Source organism: Canis lupus, chromosome 4 (genome assembly GCF_048164855.1).
Source record: "Canis lupus baileyi chromosome 4, mCanLup2.hap1, whole genome shotgun sequence".
NCBI lineage: Eukaryota > Metazoa > Chordata > Mammalia > Carnivora > Canidae > Canis > Canis lupus.
In genome coordinates, this window is record NC_132841.1 from 62,061,219 (window position 1) to 62,079,084 (window position 17,866).

General features: G+C 37.6%; 1 protein-coding gene across 2 annotated transcripts in view; it reads left to right on the top strand.

Moving 5' to 3' along the window:
* The window catches only part of ARL15 (ARF like GTPase 15), a 398,154-nt gene that overhangs the window by 185,089 nt on the left and 195,199 nt on the right, over nt 1-17,866 (top strand). For both annotated transcript variants that reach the window (XM_072824625.1, XM_072824624.1), the window contains one exon: nt 12,747-12,955. In XM_072824625.1, coding sequence (XP_072680726.1) covers nt 12,747-12,955 — 209 coding nt within the window. The remainder of the gene's footprint in view (nt 1-12,746; nt 12,956-17,866) is intronic.

Genomic DNA, 17,866 nt, shown 5'->3' on the forward strand with positions numbered 1-17,866 from the left:
TCTCTCTAAAATAATAAAAATAAATATTTTTTAAAGAAAAGGAAGGGAGCCATGAAAAATATTTTAGACTATATAAAAATGAGACTGCTTATACTCATTCATGGGCAAATAATGCATGTGTTCATCCTTTCATTCACTTATAACTTCATCAACAGATATGGAGATATGCTCTGTGCCAGAGTCTGCATAGACACCTGGAGACGTAGTAGTGAACCCTTTGAGCAAGGAAGATCTTGAGTCTACTTAACAAAGTTAATTGATAGAGACCTGATGAAAGTGGCATGTTTATATAAAAGCTATGAAAAAGCTGTGAGTGTGAGAAAGTAGGTTATAAACACATACAAAAATTCCTGAGAAAAAGAGCTCATTTTGGACCTAGTTTTGCCTGCTTTTCCCTATTCGTAATCCACTTACATTTTATTTAAAAGTGGTCCCTTAAAGGGATCCCTGGGTGGCGCAGCAGTTTAGCGCCTGCCTTTGGCCCAGGGCGCGATCCTGGAGACCCGGGATCGAGTCCCACATCGGGCTCCCGGTGCATGGAGCCTGCTTCTCCCTCTGCCTATGTCTCTGCCTCTCTGTGTGTGTGTGTGTGACTATCATAAATAAATAAATAATAAATAAATAAATAAATGTAGTCAATAAATAAATAAATAAATAAATAAATAAATAAATGTAGTCCCTTAAAAAAAAATACACTTCCCCCAAAATGACAACCCTTCCTTAACCCACACGTCTTGAACTCTAGCTATAACAGTCATATGAGTTACTGAATAAATGCACCAGTTTTTGACTTTATAACAAAAGGGAGGGACATGTAAAGTATAATAATAGCCATGTGTAAATCCACCATACATCACCTTGTAGGTAACATCCACTCCTAAAGGTACACAGACACATGTGAGATCAGTTTGTAGTAGTGACCAGTTGGAGTTTTCTCATCCTATAAAATGAGAGTGTCATCTTAGTGTTAAATTGATAAATCACACTGCTGCTTTTAAAATATAGCTTAAGACTGCTTGTAGTAAAGGAATGTGCATACTTATCTGAAGGTGAGAAGTCTTTTTGATGTTTAGATTTCTTCCCCACCCCCCGACAACAATGGGAGAGGAAGAAATTGGGGAATTTAAATTATTAGAGGCTTTGGGAGATATAGGATAAAGAAGAAAGGGTCCATCTCAATGATTCTATTGGTACCTAAGTATTATTACTCTTCCCTTTTATGAAAGGGACACCCCAAGGCTTGGAACAACTAAGCCAATTACCTAAGGTCACTAAGATGACATGTGGTGGAACTAGAGTTTGAACCCAGTGAGTCTGATTTCAGGATCCATGTTAAATCATTCCACTATCCTACCCTCTATCTGAGCTAACTTGCCTCTTACTACTAAACCCAAGGTTTTACCAAGCCAGTGCTTGCCTTACCTTCAAGGAAAATTGTGTGTACTAAATTCTGAAAAAATTGGGGCCATTCAAAAGTTTTAGAGCCTAATTGATCCTTACACTGACAACAGCCCCTATTTATTTATGATTTGTAAAGTATATTGACTTGTCTAATTATAGAATTCAGATTATAATGTATATTAGTTGACAAACATTATTAAACAATGGTGTCATTTCCCTAAAGCTTAGACTGTTGGTGTTTTGCCACTTGCTCTTTTATGCCTGAGCCTAAACATGGAAGCTCACCAAACTTGTATAATCCATAGGGTGGCAACAAATAAGAGTCCACAAGAGAAAACTTAAATCTCCCTGTAAGTGTTGTGCTAAGCATTTCCATCAAGAATGACAGAGTATTGTGGCACCTGGGCGGCTCGGTCAGTGAAGGCTCTGCCTTCAGCTAGGGTCATGGTCACATGGGGCTCTCTGCTTGCCAGGGAGCCTGCTTCTCCCTCTGCCCCTCCACCCACCTCATGCACACGTACACACACACTCTCTCAACTCTTTGAAAAAGGAAAGAATGATAGTATTAAAACACAAAAGGATGGGCAGCCCGGGTGGCTCAGCGGTTTAGCGCCGCCTTTAGCCCAGGGCCTCATCCTGGAGACCCGGGATCGAGTACCGCATCGGGCTCCCTGCATGGAACCTGCTTCTCCCTCTGCCTGTGTCTCTGCCTCTCTCTCTCTGTGTCGCTCATGAATAAATAAATAAAATCTTTAAAAAAAAAAAAAAAGGGTAAATAGGAGTGGGATCAAATAAATGTTGTGGCCCAAGCAGAAACCCCTTAAGGTTTTATTACGTGAGTAGGTTATTAGTAATGTTTTGAGGTCAAATTAATCACAGAAAAGACATTACAGTTAGAGTAAGAGCCTAATATTCTACCTTTGAAGGTCAAAGCTTATAATCTGTTGTTCTAATTATTCTTTATTGCTATGTAGGATGAGACATTAGATGGTTTTAAACTTTTTTTGTGGGCTGTGAATTTATGTTCATCTAGAACCTCATGTTGTTTGCTAATTTTGTCACATGGTTGGTGTAAGTTAAACTTTACAATAAAACGTACTAGGGTGGGGAAGAATGGTAAGCTACAATAGAATGCCATTGCCTTTCCACAGTATTAAAAGATTGTATTTCACCCCGAATATAGAAAAAGTGCCTTCTATTTCAGCCAGAAAATTCTCATTTGGCTCTTCCCAATTTGTTGCTTTAGTCAATGGGAATTGCAACAAAATTGTTCCCAGACTAGCTCTCCCAGTCTGGCCCCCAGATTTTCCACAATACTACAAAATGTGCTTTTTGCTTTTTGTGTTAGGCCAACAGCTCAGGAATTTGCTGCTTAGTAAACATTTGGAGCTATGCAAATAGTGATCACCTTGGTTTTGTGGGTCTTCTAGGCAGTAGGCCCTTGGCCTTTACGGGAGTACAGAAGGGAACATTTTCCCACAACCCTTCCCACAGCTTTTTCTTTCTACACTTTCATTTTCTCATAGCTGCTTGTTCCGTTGAGCATCAGGACAGTCTGACAGATCACGGAGAGCACAGGGTAATACTCTCATTTGTGTTTTAGTACAGTGCTTCACACATGCAACATTATAGCTGCACATTTTCAAATACTAAAGCCTAACTCTGAGAAAGGCAAGAAGCTGTGAATAGAGTGTAATTTTATTGTGCATGTGAAATTAAAATTTTTTTAAATGGAAAATGTCGGGTGAGCAATTCCTTGCAGAGCAGAGTATGTGCCAGAAACATAAAAACTATGTGCTAATAACTATAAGCCACAAACTACCACCAGCCACCAAAAAGATAGCTTATTTCTGTATCATGAAATGTTTTGTAAGGTAAATCCTACCTTCTGCATGTAAGAAATCTGAGTATACATTTTATAAAAGATCACCTAGGGCAGTCCCGGTGGCTTAGCGGTTTAGCGCCGCCTTCCACCCAGGGTGTGATCCTGGAGACCCAGGATCGAGTCCCACATCGGGTTCCCTGCATGGAGCCTGCTTCTCCCTCTGCCTGTTTCTCTCTCTCTCTCCCTCTCTTTCTGTGTCTCTAATAAATAAAAAAATCTTTAAAAAAATAAATAAAAATAAAAGGTCAACTAATTCGTTCAAAAAATAGTGATTGTGTAAGACTGTGTTAGATGCATTCAGAGTGTAAAAATGAATGAGGTACACAAATACACAGAACTCCCAGATGGCTCTTTCAGTCTAACCGGGAAGATGAAATGTATATTCAGATAACTATGCTACAGAGTAAAAAGTGTTCATGAAGAGCACCAAAATAAATAGATTAAGAGTTTCTGAGAAGTTCTTTCCAGCTGGAAGACTGTTGGAAGGCTTGGTGAAGTCGGTGATCTGGCCCGTGAAGGGCAGGTGGTGATTTTCCTGTATAGGAGCCTGACATGGCAGGAACTCCAGGCAGGAGATGATACAACCAACGGCATGAGGCTGAAAGTCTCATCTGGTCCAGGAGAGAGCAAGTTGCATTTGTGGAAAGGAATAAAGAGATATGGTAGGAATGGCCAGTTGGAGCCAGGGCACAGAAAACTGTTAATGCTAAGTTGTGTAATTTGGGAATCCAAATTTTATAGGCATTTGATGTGTTTAAGCAGAGTGGTGATATAGCATGAGCTAGTCTCCTGGATCAGTATTAATAAAATCAGAGTACTTCCAGGACAGAGGCAAGGAGACAAGTTAGAAGGCCATTCTGGTGATCCTGATGGGAAGTGGTTGAGGGTGTGGACCAGAATGAGAATGTAGAGGAGGCCAAGATATCAGATGGAAGGCAGAGTCCTCAGGTACGGGAGTTAGAACTTTACAATGAAGGTAATGATGTGCAACTGTGCTTTGAGTAACCTGGACCCTCGGAATACTTGTGTGTGGGAGGGAAGAAGTGGGGGCGGGGGGAATAAGGTGGGAAGAAGGCAATCGATCTATCAGGTTTTGTATAATTTGGGGCATTTTGTTTTGTAAAAGGTGGGGACCAGAATTTTCAGAATTTTCCAGGGATGTGCTATTTGAAGTTCAGATTCCAAGGCTGCACATGTTTAGACCCTAAAGCGTGTGACATTGAGTGAGAATTCCAACATAACAAGACCAAGGAGATTAGTACCACTCCTATATAGACCTCTTAATTTTGCAATTACGCTCCCAACTTTGGCTGACCTATCTTTGGATATGAGTTAGAGTAAGTATAAAGATAGTTCAGTGTAACACGTTTATTTCTGCTGGAAAACCACTCCAAATATGCCTGAGTTTTGGATCCCAGGGGTCACTTTTGCATATTAAAGATAACAAGTACGTACAATTCTAAAATCCCTATGGGGTCTTAGGCCTTTCCCTCTCAAGAATTATTGAGACCTCAATGCCTTGGCAAAGCTAAAAATGCTAGGAAAATAATGTGCCATCCTCCTCAAGCAACCACTAGTGGGAGGTAGGTGGATGAGGCCCCAAATGCTTCACCACTGGTGCCTGGCTCTCAGTTTTAGCATGACTAGTTCAGGCTACCCACAGTGGTTGCTGTTTGGATAGCTCATTTCGTGGGTTGTCTCTTTCCCTCTCCCACTTCCTCACTCTGCCACTAGCATTTTCTGCCTTTGCCACTTGAATAAACTCTTTACACTGGAGGAATCCAAAATAAGGCAGAAACCATTTGTTAACATAGTTCCTTTACTGACTCTCTTACACCCTTTGGGAGAAGGAAAAACTTATTCTTTCTTGCCCACATTTTTTTCATAGATTTCTAATAAATACAGGATATACCTTACTAAGCAAATCTTATTCAAGCTATGCATTAGCTATATGTCCAGGAGTGTGGAGAGTATTCATTTTTTAGGTTTATGAAATGTAGAGGCTTGGCATACCTGGGTGGCTCAGTAGTTGTGATCCCAGATCCTGGGATCAAGTCCTGCATCCAACTCCCCACAGGGAGGCTGCTTCTTCTTCTGCCTATGTCTCTGTTTCTCTCTCTCTCTCTCTCTCTCTCTCTCTGTCTCTCATGAATAAAGAAATTTTTAAAACTTAAAAAAAAAAAAAAGAAATCTAGAGGCTTGGCCCTTTAGCACTGGAAGAAGCTCTGCTATGAGCAGGTAATGCCATCTGCCCTAAGTACTAACAGGTAATGCCTGGTCAACCCAGTTAATGTCCCTCACGGCTCTATAATACTCCTCCACTTACTTCTGTCTTCAGCCCCGACACTGCCTGACTTACAAAGCCATTTATATTCTCTCCTCATACTGGTCATTACTTGTCGCTAGCTGAGATTTCTTATCTCATGTTCCTTCTCTTCCACTCTGGGAAACAGCACCCATGTAGTAGAAAAGCATACATGGTCTTTGGCATCAGTTCAAAATTTGGATAGCACATTTGCTATTTATTAGCTGGGAATGGAGAAAAGTGCTTAAACTTTCTAATTTCTTAAACTTTCCCAGTTTCTTCATCCATTAAATAAGGATAATAACTCCTAAAAAGTTAAGTGAGGTGATGTATATAAACACCTTTACAAGGTTAGGTGTGATGTAATATGACGGTGAGGTGGGGGTGGATGATGACTAGGTATTAATCGTCTTTTATATTCTATGTGGGTGTTCTCAGTGCATCTCACTGTGTGCCTGAGGACTTTGGTCTCCTCCAGCTTAACAGTTGATCCTGTTTAGTGATGCTAAAAATCATAAAGATCTTTTTTTGTTTTTCATAAAGATCTCATTTTTCTAAAATTCTTTTATTATCTAGAGTGGTTTTTGACTTTGAAAGCAAAATAGGACAATACAGCCTCTCTTAGGAGAACTTGATTTTGAATCTTCACATTTTTATACTTTGTATTGACCATTTAAGGAGGGCTTAATTTAAGATATTTTGGCTTTTGGGAAGTGGGGGTGTGGGGAGGTCCATAACAAAAGTTTGAGTTTAGGCCTTAATCTTCTTAGTATTTCAGTTTTTAAAAACAGGTTGAGTGAGTCTGATGGAGAGAAGATGAAAAGAATTAAAGGAACCACCCATCAGAAAGACCAAGACTCCACAGATGGGAGGGGTTAAAAAAAGAATTTAAAATTATTACTTATCTATCTTCTCTCCCATCTTGCTCGTTCAGCGTCTTCTCCCCATGCTGGATACCATTCTTCTTAAAGTAATACTCCCGAGGTGGCTTTTATTCCAAGGATATATCCTCCTTCACTAAGATTTGAAGAATTAATTTACAATTAAAATTCTCCAAAATTGGCTTCATTTATGGGTTCTCCAATCTCACTAAGTTTTCCAGAGGGAAAATATTCTTATTCTCCTTCATTTTCTTAAGACTATGGTAAGAAGATGGAAAGAGTAGACAATCTTGAGTCTTCATCCTCACTCTATATACCATGACAGGGTGGCTGACCAAAATGGATATTTTTTTTTTTTTTTTAAAGATTTTATTTTATTTTTTTATTCATAGACAGAGAGAGAGGGGCAGAGACACAGGCAGAGGGAGAAGCAGGCTCCATGCAGGGAGCCCGATGTGGGACTCGATCCCGAGTCTCCAGGATCACACCCCAGGCTGCAGGCGGCGCCAAACCGCTGCGCCACCGGGGCTGCCCCAAAATGGATATTGTCATCCTAGTTAGCCTGGCTAGCTACACATAGCCCTTTGGCAAACCATCTCTTTGGATCAGACTGACCAGAACTGCACCTATACCAGCATGGCTGCGTACTTTTCCTGTCAGAGATAGGATTAGATCTGTAACTATTCTGTTCTAGGGGTTTCTAGCAGTCAGCAATAAGTTAGAGGACTATCTAGAACACACAATCCAGTACAGCAGCCATCAGCCACATGTGGCATCTGAGCTTCAAATTTAAGTAAATTTAGATAAAATTCAGTTCTTCACTTGCACTGGCCACATTTCAAATACTCTATAGACACAGTGGCTAGTGGCTACCATATTGGAAAGCACAGATACAACAATTTATCACAAAAAGTTTAGTTAGGTATCACTGGTCTGGAGATCAGATTTTCCATAGGGACAACACTCCACCTCCACCCCCCGCATAGGGACAGCTTTGAACAACTGTTTTTATTGTTGACTCCTGTATTTCCCTGTGTTTTGTTTTTGTTTTTGTTTTTTAGCTCACTGGATTTATCTTTCAAAGAACAACTCTTGTAAGAAATTATTTATGGCCTCTTAAGGGAACTAAGCATTTTTTGGCTGCAAATAACAAAATATTTCTAAAATTGGCTTGAATAATAGGCATTTACTGCACTCCAGAATAAAGGGTCCTTATAATGTAGTTGGTTGGTACTGCTGTTGGGTGGTGTTCTCGAGGACCCAGGCTCTGTCTTCCCATTCTGACATCCTCCATATGTTGGTATGTCTCCTTCAAGATGGCTAGAAGTTTAACACAGTCCAAAGTGTCATCTTCTTACCTAATAAGATTAAAAACAAAACAAAACAAAACTAGGAGAGGCGGTTCTCTTTTGGCATCTCTTTTCATTGAGGGACACATTTTTTCCCCCAGAAGCTCCCAGCAGAACTGTGTTGAGACGCAGTTTGCCAGAAACAAATCAGCTGTCCATACCATGAGAGAGAGGTTGGAAAACAAATACTTGGCATTTTTAGCCTCTGTAATGGTAGATTGACTCTGCTGGTAAAGAATGTAAGGACTATCAAGACTGAAGTTTTTGTCTGTTTTGTTTGCTACTATGTCCCCAGCACCTGGGATGGTGCCAGGTGCTCAGTAAATGTCTGTTAGATGAATTAATAATAAGAGAATGTTTCATAGTGTACCATAGAAAAGCTGTCCATAGTTGCTGTAATGTGCCATAAAAAAGAACCTTGCATAATGAAGATGTGTTATGTTTGCCTTGTAATAGCTTGAACCAGGCACTCTGGGTTAACTAGCTCTCAGAATGAACTCTTAGTTTACCAAGAGCTCCTTACAACCCTTGTAAGGCAGTATCAGACCTTGGGCGATTAGACACTGGGTATCACTTTCCACCCAGCCTCTCTATTGTTAAGATGCCGCTTTGTTTTTTAATCAGTGTACAAAATATAGGCCAGGTTTGAGTTGAGTGTTTAACCTTTTTATATAACAATTTGAGACAAAGCATGCACTATTCAGTCATTAAAATGAGTGACCCCAGACCACTGTTAGATGTGATGTCCCATATTACATTACTCTCTTTGGACTCAGTTTATGGGTGGGGAATGTTGGGATGTGGACATCAAATGGGTGTTCGAATTTTCCCAGTTAGGCTCACTTCTCAAAGCACCTGGCAGTTGGGTTAATGGCTTATCCATTTCTCATTTCAATCTGATGGCTAAACTAAGATCCACTCACCCAGACTGACCAACTTTATACAACCCTTTACCCAACTCCTGGTTTCCTGGGCCCGAATCTGGGTCAAGGCTTCTGCTAACCAAAGCCATTGGGCAAAAGGCTGGACTTCAACTCCAAGCCCACTTTTTGTGATGAACTGCTAAAACTAGGCAGAAATGCTAAACTGCATATGCTAAAACTGGACAGAAAACCAAGTGGTAGGTGACTAAAGTAAAGGGTCTTTGCACCATTAATAATGTATTATTCAAAAAAAATAATGTAAACTGCATATGCTAAAACTGGACAGAAAACCAAGTGGTAGGCGACTAAAGTAAAGGGTCTTTGCACCATTAATAATGTATTATTTAAAAAAAATAATGTATTATTCACATATTATGTTGTAGAAGGGACATTTTAAGAAATTATGGCATTTCTTTTTCTTATTGGACTCACCATCATTTGTCTATTTTCAGGTGTCTAATGTGTTCCTAAATGTGGCAGATGGGAATAGTTTCTTGTTAAAAGAGATGAATCTCATGAGTTGGATTTTGCATATGTCCCATGTATTTCGAATGGAAAAATTCCATTGAAACATGCAATCAGTATTCTTCTCTTTATACTTGATTCTCTGCACACCTTCTTATTGTTATGGCTGTATTTATTCCCTCTAATATATGTACAGATTTTGTTGTAGTTATTATTACTTAAAAGAATTTGAGGATTTGATCTAAGAGGAATAATGGATTTTAAAATATTTTTTCTAGGTTCTTGCTCAGTGACTTGTATAGAATAATACTTTATAATTCATTGAATTAGTTGGCTGGAAATGTTCTTGGACATGTTCCTACTCTGAGCATTAATACATATAGGTACTTAAGTACCTTTTATTCTAACAGGTTGCTTTTCCCCCCTTGGTTTATGCAATAGAGTTCTTTATTTAGTTTTATCACCTTCTTAGTCCATGATGCTTTTATTTCAATCACATTAGACTTAAATATAAGTCTTAAGTATGTAACCTTGGCCACATCATGTAATTGTTTCGTGTCTTAGTTTTATTATTGATAAAATCAGAGCCATAAGAGTATCTGCTTCTTAAGATTGTCAAGGGTAAATGAGTCAATACATGTAAAACACCTTAGCACAATCAACATTTATTTTGGAACTATACTTGGTCAATTGCAACTGTTGGTTGACTATGGATACAAAAGTTGGGCAAAATCACAAAACCATTTTGTGAGTATTAATGAGCTCTATAGAATGTCCAGTAAAACATGTCACATATATTAGATGAAAATCATGTGCCACATATCCTTTAGTAAGATTTATAATAGATTTATGTACAGATATGTATACACACAGTATTTTTGTTTTAAACATTTACCATCAGGTAACATTGCTGCTACTTTTGCTCCTCAAGCTTATGGATGGTTCTCTAGCATATGGATAATGTCTGGATGTAGCTTGTAGCAGATGCTGTTGGTACCCTACCCAGATCTCCTTTACTGGGCCAGTGCATCCATCTCCCAGCTGCTGCGAGTATTGGCTGCTAATGACTCACACCTGTACCCTTCTCCAGAGGCCTGCCCTTGGCTGACCGTAATTGCCTCAACCAAATATGTCTGGGAGGGTATGAGATCACACCCCTACCCCCTCCTGTTCCCTAGGGGTGGCTCATAGCCAATGACTGTACTGGGGTATAGCAGCCCAGCCCCCTTGCCTTTGGACTGGACAACTTCTGTGGTTCAGGCCATGCTCTAGAGCTCCTCGTTGGATCAAGCTGAGGCTAGATTTCCGAAACCATATCTTTGCCTAGCTCCTTGCCAATTCCAGCTTGCTTTTTTCGCTGCTGGATTGTCCTAATAGCACGTCTGTCTGTCATTAGGTGTTCTAGAAGTGCCGCCTCAGACTCTGCCTAGGGAGCCTGGCCTAAGGTGTTGTTAATTTCAATTCCTCTGTTGTTCTCTTAGTTCAACCATCACTTATACAACTAACTACTTATGTTAAATAATCTCTGGCTTAATTATTTTTTCTTTTGTTTTGTTCTGCTTTCTTGGTTGGATATTACCTGATCTATATCACCCCTATTCACATCCCATGTCTTTACATATTGAAGGTTACTCAACATTAAAAGTCCTTGATCTTCTTTTATAGCTGGTTATTTCAGTTAAGTATTATGATGAATACCTTGGATTTTAAAATTTGAAAATTAATTTTAAATTGTGAATCAATTACACTTCCCTGTAGGGTGATTGTAAGAATTATATGAGCTATTCTTTTGAAAACACCTAGCATGTGCCTGGAATATAGAAAGTGGCTTAATAAATGGTAGCTGTTTGGTAACTGATAATTTTTAGGAGAATTGCACAGTCTGCTTGAGATGCCTCAACTGTTGCTCTCTTACTGCCTACTAAGTACCTCTATCACAGTGCTTTATGACTTTTTTTTCCTATTTCTCCTAGAAAAAATGTGGGCTTTTGAGTGTCATCCAGTAGTGTGTTGGTCCTCAGGGGAAGAAAAGACCTGATGATTGCTTTTGTTGATTTCGATGGTGAAAATATTCCTATCCTGTCCAGTTTCGAGCTCCCAGTATGGTGAATGCAGAGTTTGGAAGAGATGTACACATTTGGCTGTTTCCACTGCATGCCAAGTCCAGTCTCTAATCTTTGTAAGCCCAGGATTTACCACAGTATTTTCAACATAGGAGCTAAATATTCAATGGATGGCTCACATGTAGTTACTACTGGTTAATACTTGATCATATGCACTAAACTGATGAAATACCTTTATCTAATTTTTGTCGTAGAAAGAATAATCCTACCCCCCATCTCCATCACCCCCCATACTCACACTGCCCATGCTATTCATGAAGCAAATGAAAGTAAAGGAAGCACTCTCATCATGATGTAGTAGAGAATGCCCATGCCCTCCCTAGACAGGTTGTCTACTCAGATGCAAATCTCAATTCTGTGATTGACTAGACACTTGAATGGGGATTACTCACTTCACCTCTCTTGGCCTCAATTTCCTCAGACAGTTGGACTGGATGGACAGTCTCTCCAAGTCTTTCTAGTCTCAAAATCTATAAAGCCTAATTAGTGTATAATTTCACTTCCTCCTTTCCTCATTTCTCTCATTCCTATAGTGAGCTTCAAGTTATATGTTTTGCTGGATATTGGGGATACAAAGAAGAATAAGGCATGGCCCTGGTTGATGAGAATCTCAATGTCTTATTTTGTGAATACCTGTCATACCAAGACCATGAGTATGCACAGTGCCAAATGTGTTTATGCAAATGTATCAAGATTTTAATTCATCACAAATTTTAGCACTTTGATCCATAAAAGTTTTATTCTAGTAGTTTTCACTTTCTAGATGAAATTAAACAAGACTGCCCTGACCTGCAAGTAGTTCTTTTAGGAAATATCAAGATAGTGTTCATTATCTGGAAAAAAACTGTGAACAGCTAGGTGACACTGTTCTCTGAGTTAGGCTCAAACTCACTTTATAAAGAGTATAATTTATTTAGGGGCTAGCAAGCAAAATCTAAAACACTTTTAAGTTTCAATCTAAAAAGTATTTATCCTGCTTTTTATCACACATTTTTTTTAAGATTTTATTTATTTATTAATGAGAGAGAAAGAGAGAAAGCATGTGGCAAAGACATAGGCAGAGGGAGAAGCAGGCTCCATGCAGGGAGTCCAATGCAGGACTCAGTCCCCTGTCTCCAGGATCAGGCCCTGGGCTGAAGGCAGAACTAAACTGCGGAGCCGCCCGGGCTGCCCTATCACATATTTTAATAAGAAAGGTGTGTTGAATGACTCCTAAACTTTGGGCTTCTTCTCCAAGGCCACATCCACCTGTTCATGCCTTTGTTCTCATCAACCATGTTTTCTGCACTGAGTTTTTAAACACTACTTTGGTTTCCAGTAGGAATTACTGTTGGGTGTTCCCAAAAATACTGTTAAGTGTTTTCAGTTTCTGAAAGCTATTTTTAAAAAAGAAAATTTGTTTTGTTTTTGACAGGGGCTGATAATATCCGGAAATATTGGAGTCGCTACTACCAAGGATCTCAAGGGGTAATATTTGTATTAGACAGTGCCTCTTCAGAAGATGATTTAGAAACTGCTAGAAATGAACTGCACTCAGCTCTTCAGCACCCACAGTTATGCACTTTACCCTTTTTAATATTGGCCAATCATCAAGACAAGCCAGCTGCTCGATCAGTCCAAGAGGTATGTCTCATTAACGTGACAACTCTTTGTCTTGTTTTTGTACTTATGCTGCCACATTGGAATCTGAAAACTTGCCTATGATTAGGGAGATGCTGGTTGTGTTGTTTTCCCACATAAAACCTTAAAGTAGAAAGACTATATCGATATATAGAAATTATTGATTGTATATCTTTCTCCACCTGGAAAGCACAGATTTTTTAAAAACTGTTTAGTCAAAGTTAAAGATTTATCTGAATATTTTTCTCATCTATTTTCTCATTTGAAGGCCTGAACATACTGAACATTTTTTACCCTGCCAGCTTACTTAGTTCATTCTTTTCTCCAGCTTTTCAAGGAATGCATCGTGCGTATTACCATGCATCACTTGCCCTCAAATGTCATGTTCTCGTCCCTCTGAAATACTCACTGTTGACTAGAAGCAATGAGTCCTATTCTGTAATCAGCCAGGCTGAAAATTGATGTCTTATCTTGCAAGTTCCATGGTACCAAATACACTTTAATATGGACTCATTTTTTATCTTCCTCATTTAATTTCACTTCTTAGCTTGTATCTCACCTATAAAAGCATGAGTCTAGTTCTGGACCGAAAAAAAAAAAAAAAAAGAATCAGTGTCTCACCCAGCAGAGCTTCTGATTCATGGATACTGAAGGAATAAGATAGATGAATAATTGTTAAAGCTTGGATTGTAGTGAATTTTAACCTTAAGTACCATGGAATCAAAACTTTTCATGTATTCCTTTACACCTGTAACTTTCAGAATCGGTTTCTTACCTGTCCTGCAGAAAATTGGGTGCTTCCTTTAGTGACTTTGGAATAAGATCATTAATAGGAACAATGCGGCGGCCCTTTAGTCTGAAAAATTAGATGAGGAGTAAGGACATGAGATGTTCTAACTTCCAGACTTCTCTCACACTTAACATGGGACCCATGCAAGGAGCTTTGTTCCTTTGCTTGTGTTCTCATCGGCAAGCTGGCAATCATACAGTTGTTTTTGTTTTTTTTTTAAAGCGAGTGGGATGATTTTGGATAGTTCACTTTGAAGTTTAAAGTACTAAGCAGTAGAAGACGTACTACATAGAGAATTTTCATTTAAGTTTTAGGGAAATAGTAAAGGCAAGGGTTTCTTATTAAATAGAATTCATATCTATCCTCTGTTGCTTCATGCAGTGTTAAGTAGGCATCAAGCACCTTTTTTCTTCCTAGGTTTTGTGAAATATAGATAATATTAAGTAATTAAGATAAAAATAAAGCAATGCAAATCTATTCAGAATCGTTAATGTGAGCATCTTTGGCATTGTAGTTGTGGTGCCTTCCTGATCTGTTCTTCAGGCTCTTGGTAAATCTTGTAACTGCTCAGCACCAGTTTTTCTGTCTGTAAAATGGATATAATAGTATCTAATGATGGGTAGTTATGAGTGTTATATTCGTTTATAATTATATGGTACTTGCTGAAGGTGCATTGTTCTGAGATTCATTGTGGGAAATACAGGTATGTATTAAGAATACAAATAGACTATAACATTTTGTACATAAATAATGTGTTGCATCCATAATAAAATATACGAAATACATAGACAAATGACCTTATAACTTCAAATCCCTTTACTCAAGTTATGTACAATAGCTGATTTTTTCCCCCTTCAACTTTAAGGAACTTTTTTCCTTAGACACCATAAAATAGAAACTAATGTTTTTTAGAAACCCAATTCATAGCTCGGGGTGATCCTCCTTAAAATCGAAGACTGTCACATCAAAGAAAGGAAGCTTTTAATAGTTAATTACTTTGGAATATGCTTTGTGTGTTGGCTAGGTATCTTTTGTAGGAAATGGGCAAATATTTTTTTATCATTCATCTTTAGTGAGACAGAGGCTATAAATGTAGAATAAACAGAATGATTTGAGAATTATTCAAGACGTGTATATACTAGAACATGTATGACTTTGATTTTCTATTTATATCAATTTTAAATGAAATTCGCTCAATTTTTGCGTGTAATGGAATTTGCACCATTTTGAGGACTGTTTAAGGCATTTTCCATGTGGTTATATAAACCCATACTACATACTATACTGGTGCGTGTTAACATTTTACACTTTAATTGAAGACATGGGCAAATTCTATTAGAGGTCTTGAAGTTTGTTGAAACATAATGAAGTGATCATACTTTGGATGTGGCAGAAAAAGAAATGGAAGCTTCCTATTTTTTACTCATTGCTTGAATGACAAAGAAGTTTCTCAGTATAGTAGTGTTATAATGCCTTCTGGAAATAGCCCCAGGAATGTTTTATGGATTAAGTCAATACCTTATTAATAAGTTAACATAAAAGTGGAATTGTAAAAACTGAATCTTAAACTTTTAATGAATGGTAATCTCAAAATGATTGGGAGGAGGCATGGGTAGAAGAGGAGTAGAAGATTAAAAAGTGAGCAATCTTACATGTTATTTGAAATATGTTTAGAAGTGGTCATCTGTTTACTACTCCTCTTTTCCTTATTATAAAGGTATTATTTGCCCTGAGCTCTGTTGCTTATAAACATTTTTATTCATTTATACCTGCTAATTTGTGTGCACTTTGTGTAATTTCCAAATGTGCAATTTCCAATTGCAAAATACCTGAGTCTGAGGCAAAATTTTGTTCTTTCAGAATCAAGGAAAATGTATTCAGTTTACCAAAAGCACTGAACAAGCCTTTGATGCAGTTACGAAAAGACGAGGAGTCATAAAGGCTCATTGATTCCTCCCCTCCTCCCACTGAAATTATTACATTTTGTGCTTAATGCATTATGCAAGAAATTTGCAATTATTTATCCTGTCACTCCAGTAAAACTTTTAAGAACTCATTTATCATTTAATGAGGGTAACGGAATATTGTTGAGTTTAGAAGCTGGTGAGATCTAGAGGAGAAAGCTGAATTATCACTGGGATTGCAACAGAGGTTGAAAAATCTCATGAGGTTATATATTTAGTTCCCCTCCTCTGCTATGTCATTGCCATGCTCCTGTAGAGTATGAGTGTAAGAAAGGAAGACAATGGTTAAAATTACTTTGTAACCCACAGACAGAGGGCAACATGCCCAATTATTTTGTTACCCTTTTAGAATGCAAGTGGAGTCTTGTACATTGCATAGTTTGCCTTCTGTAATAAACCTGGTAATGACTTGTGTGTAACTTAACAGAATTTTAAGATTTTACATTTTGAGAATCTGATATTAGCAACGTGTGTCTTAACAAATAATCTTTTTTAAAAAATAGCAAAACACTGGGAGAAAGAACACCCTTTATGTACTGTCTGAAAGCCAAGCAGTTCTTGCAACAGATGTTTGTTGTATTCACTTTGGGGTGGTGTAGTTACCACAGTTTTCCAGAATTTACTCATATCAACTATGTTTGTCTATAGAAAGTATAATACAAAAATTTATAATTAAGTCAAAAGACCCACTTGATTCATTAGGGAAAATCCTAGTCCAATTTAAATAATAGAGCTCTAAAACAAGAATCATCTTAAGGGTAAATAGGTTGGCTTTTTATTTGTATTGAATTGTAATTGTATCTAATTTGTTTTACAACTCCCACAGGAGAGCATACTTCAGTTCTGAAGTTATTTAATAGATCAGGAGGATTTTATTAGAAGTTAAGTTGATATAGTAGCCAATAAATGTAATCCTATTTTCCCTCTACATAGTTGCCGACTGGGACTCTTTTGCTTCCTAGCTTTTTAAAATCTCAGTTTTGTTTTATTGGGCATTACCCTGTCTTATAAAATGACACATTTTGTCAACATGAAAGAAACAATTTAACCTTTGAGCAATCTAATCTGATTTGATATTTGTCCATATCCTTAATTCAAAAGTGTTTAACTTTTTTTTAGAAAAGTTACTTTTTTAGTACATCAAAAGTACTGAGTCAACTCTGTCAAATATTTTGAATTCTGTCGAATATTTTGAATATTAAGAAATGTGAGAACTGTGAAGCAAAGATTTTTGAAGTAAAATTATTAGGCCAGATGACTCTGTTGGTTCCATGGCTCGTTAATTATGACACAGGAAGATCCAGCTTTTAGATTAGGATGTCAGCATTAAGGTTAAAATTTGTCATCAAGCATTTCTCAATTTTCTTACAATTGTCATGAAGTTTGTTACTGTGATGTCCATGGAAAGTGGTGTTCTGTTTGAAAAGAACAAAATATAAATGTGAGAAAAGTATTTGCAAGTATTTCTATAATGATATAAACATTACTTTTTAGCCCGTGTTTTGATTATAGATATTCATATTTTTTTTTTGAAAAAATACCTTTCAGTATTCTGTATAAAGTATTCAGAATACTTTATCTCATTCTCACTTTTTAGTCCGTGGACATCTTTTGGAAGAGAGTGATACTATGTGTTTCATGTTATTTGACCACTGCATTTACTTATAATTCTTGTTTATAGATAATTATTTCTAAGTATTATACTTTTTCTTCTCCGTACAAAAGGTCAGAGAGTTTTGAAGGATTGAAATGTTTGGACACTATCTGTAAATAGTAAGCCTCTAATTTAAAATTTTCATTCTATATTCATACTGCTTCACAGTGGAATGGTGTTTTTTGTTTTGTTTTGTTTTGGTATCTCCATGAAGTAGCGAATATCATCTATGATTTTACATGACAAATCTTTTATTAGAAAATACAAAACAGTGTTTAAATCATGTAGCATACTTAGTTTATTATTATTCTCTGTATATGGAGAGAAAGTGTGCATGTGTTTGTACAATAATGATTGTAAAGTGTCATATACTTTAAATCTTAGGAGTCTTCCAAGTATCTTGACCTGTGTCTTGGCAGCATTTTAGAATACTGATTTGATTTCACATAGAGCAGTGTACATACCTATTGTGTGAGCAGTCTGAAAATTCCCTTATGGGACGTATA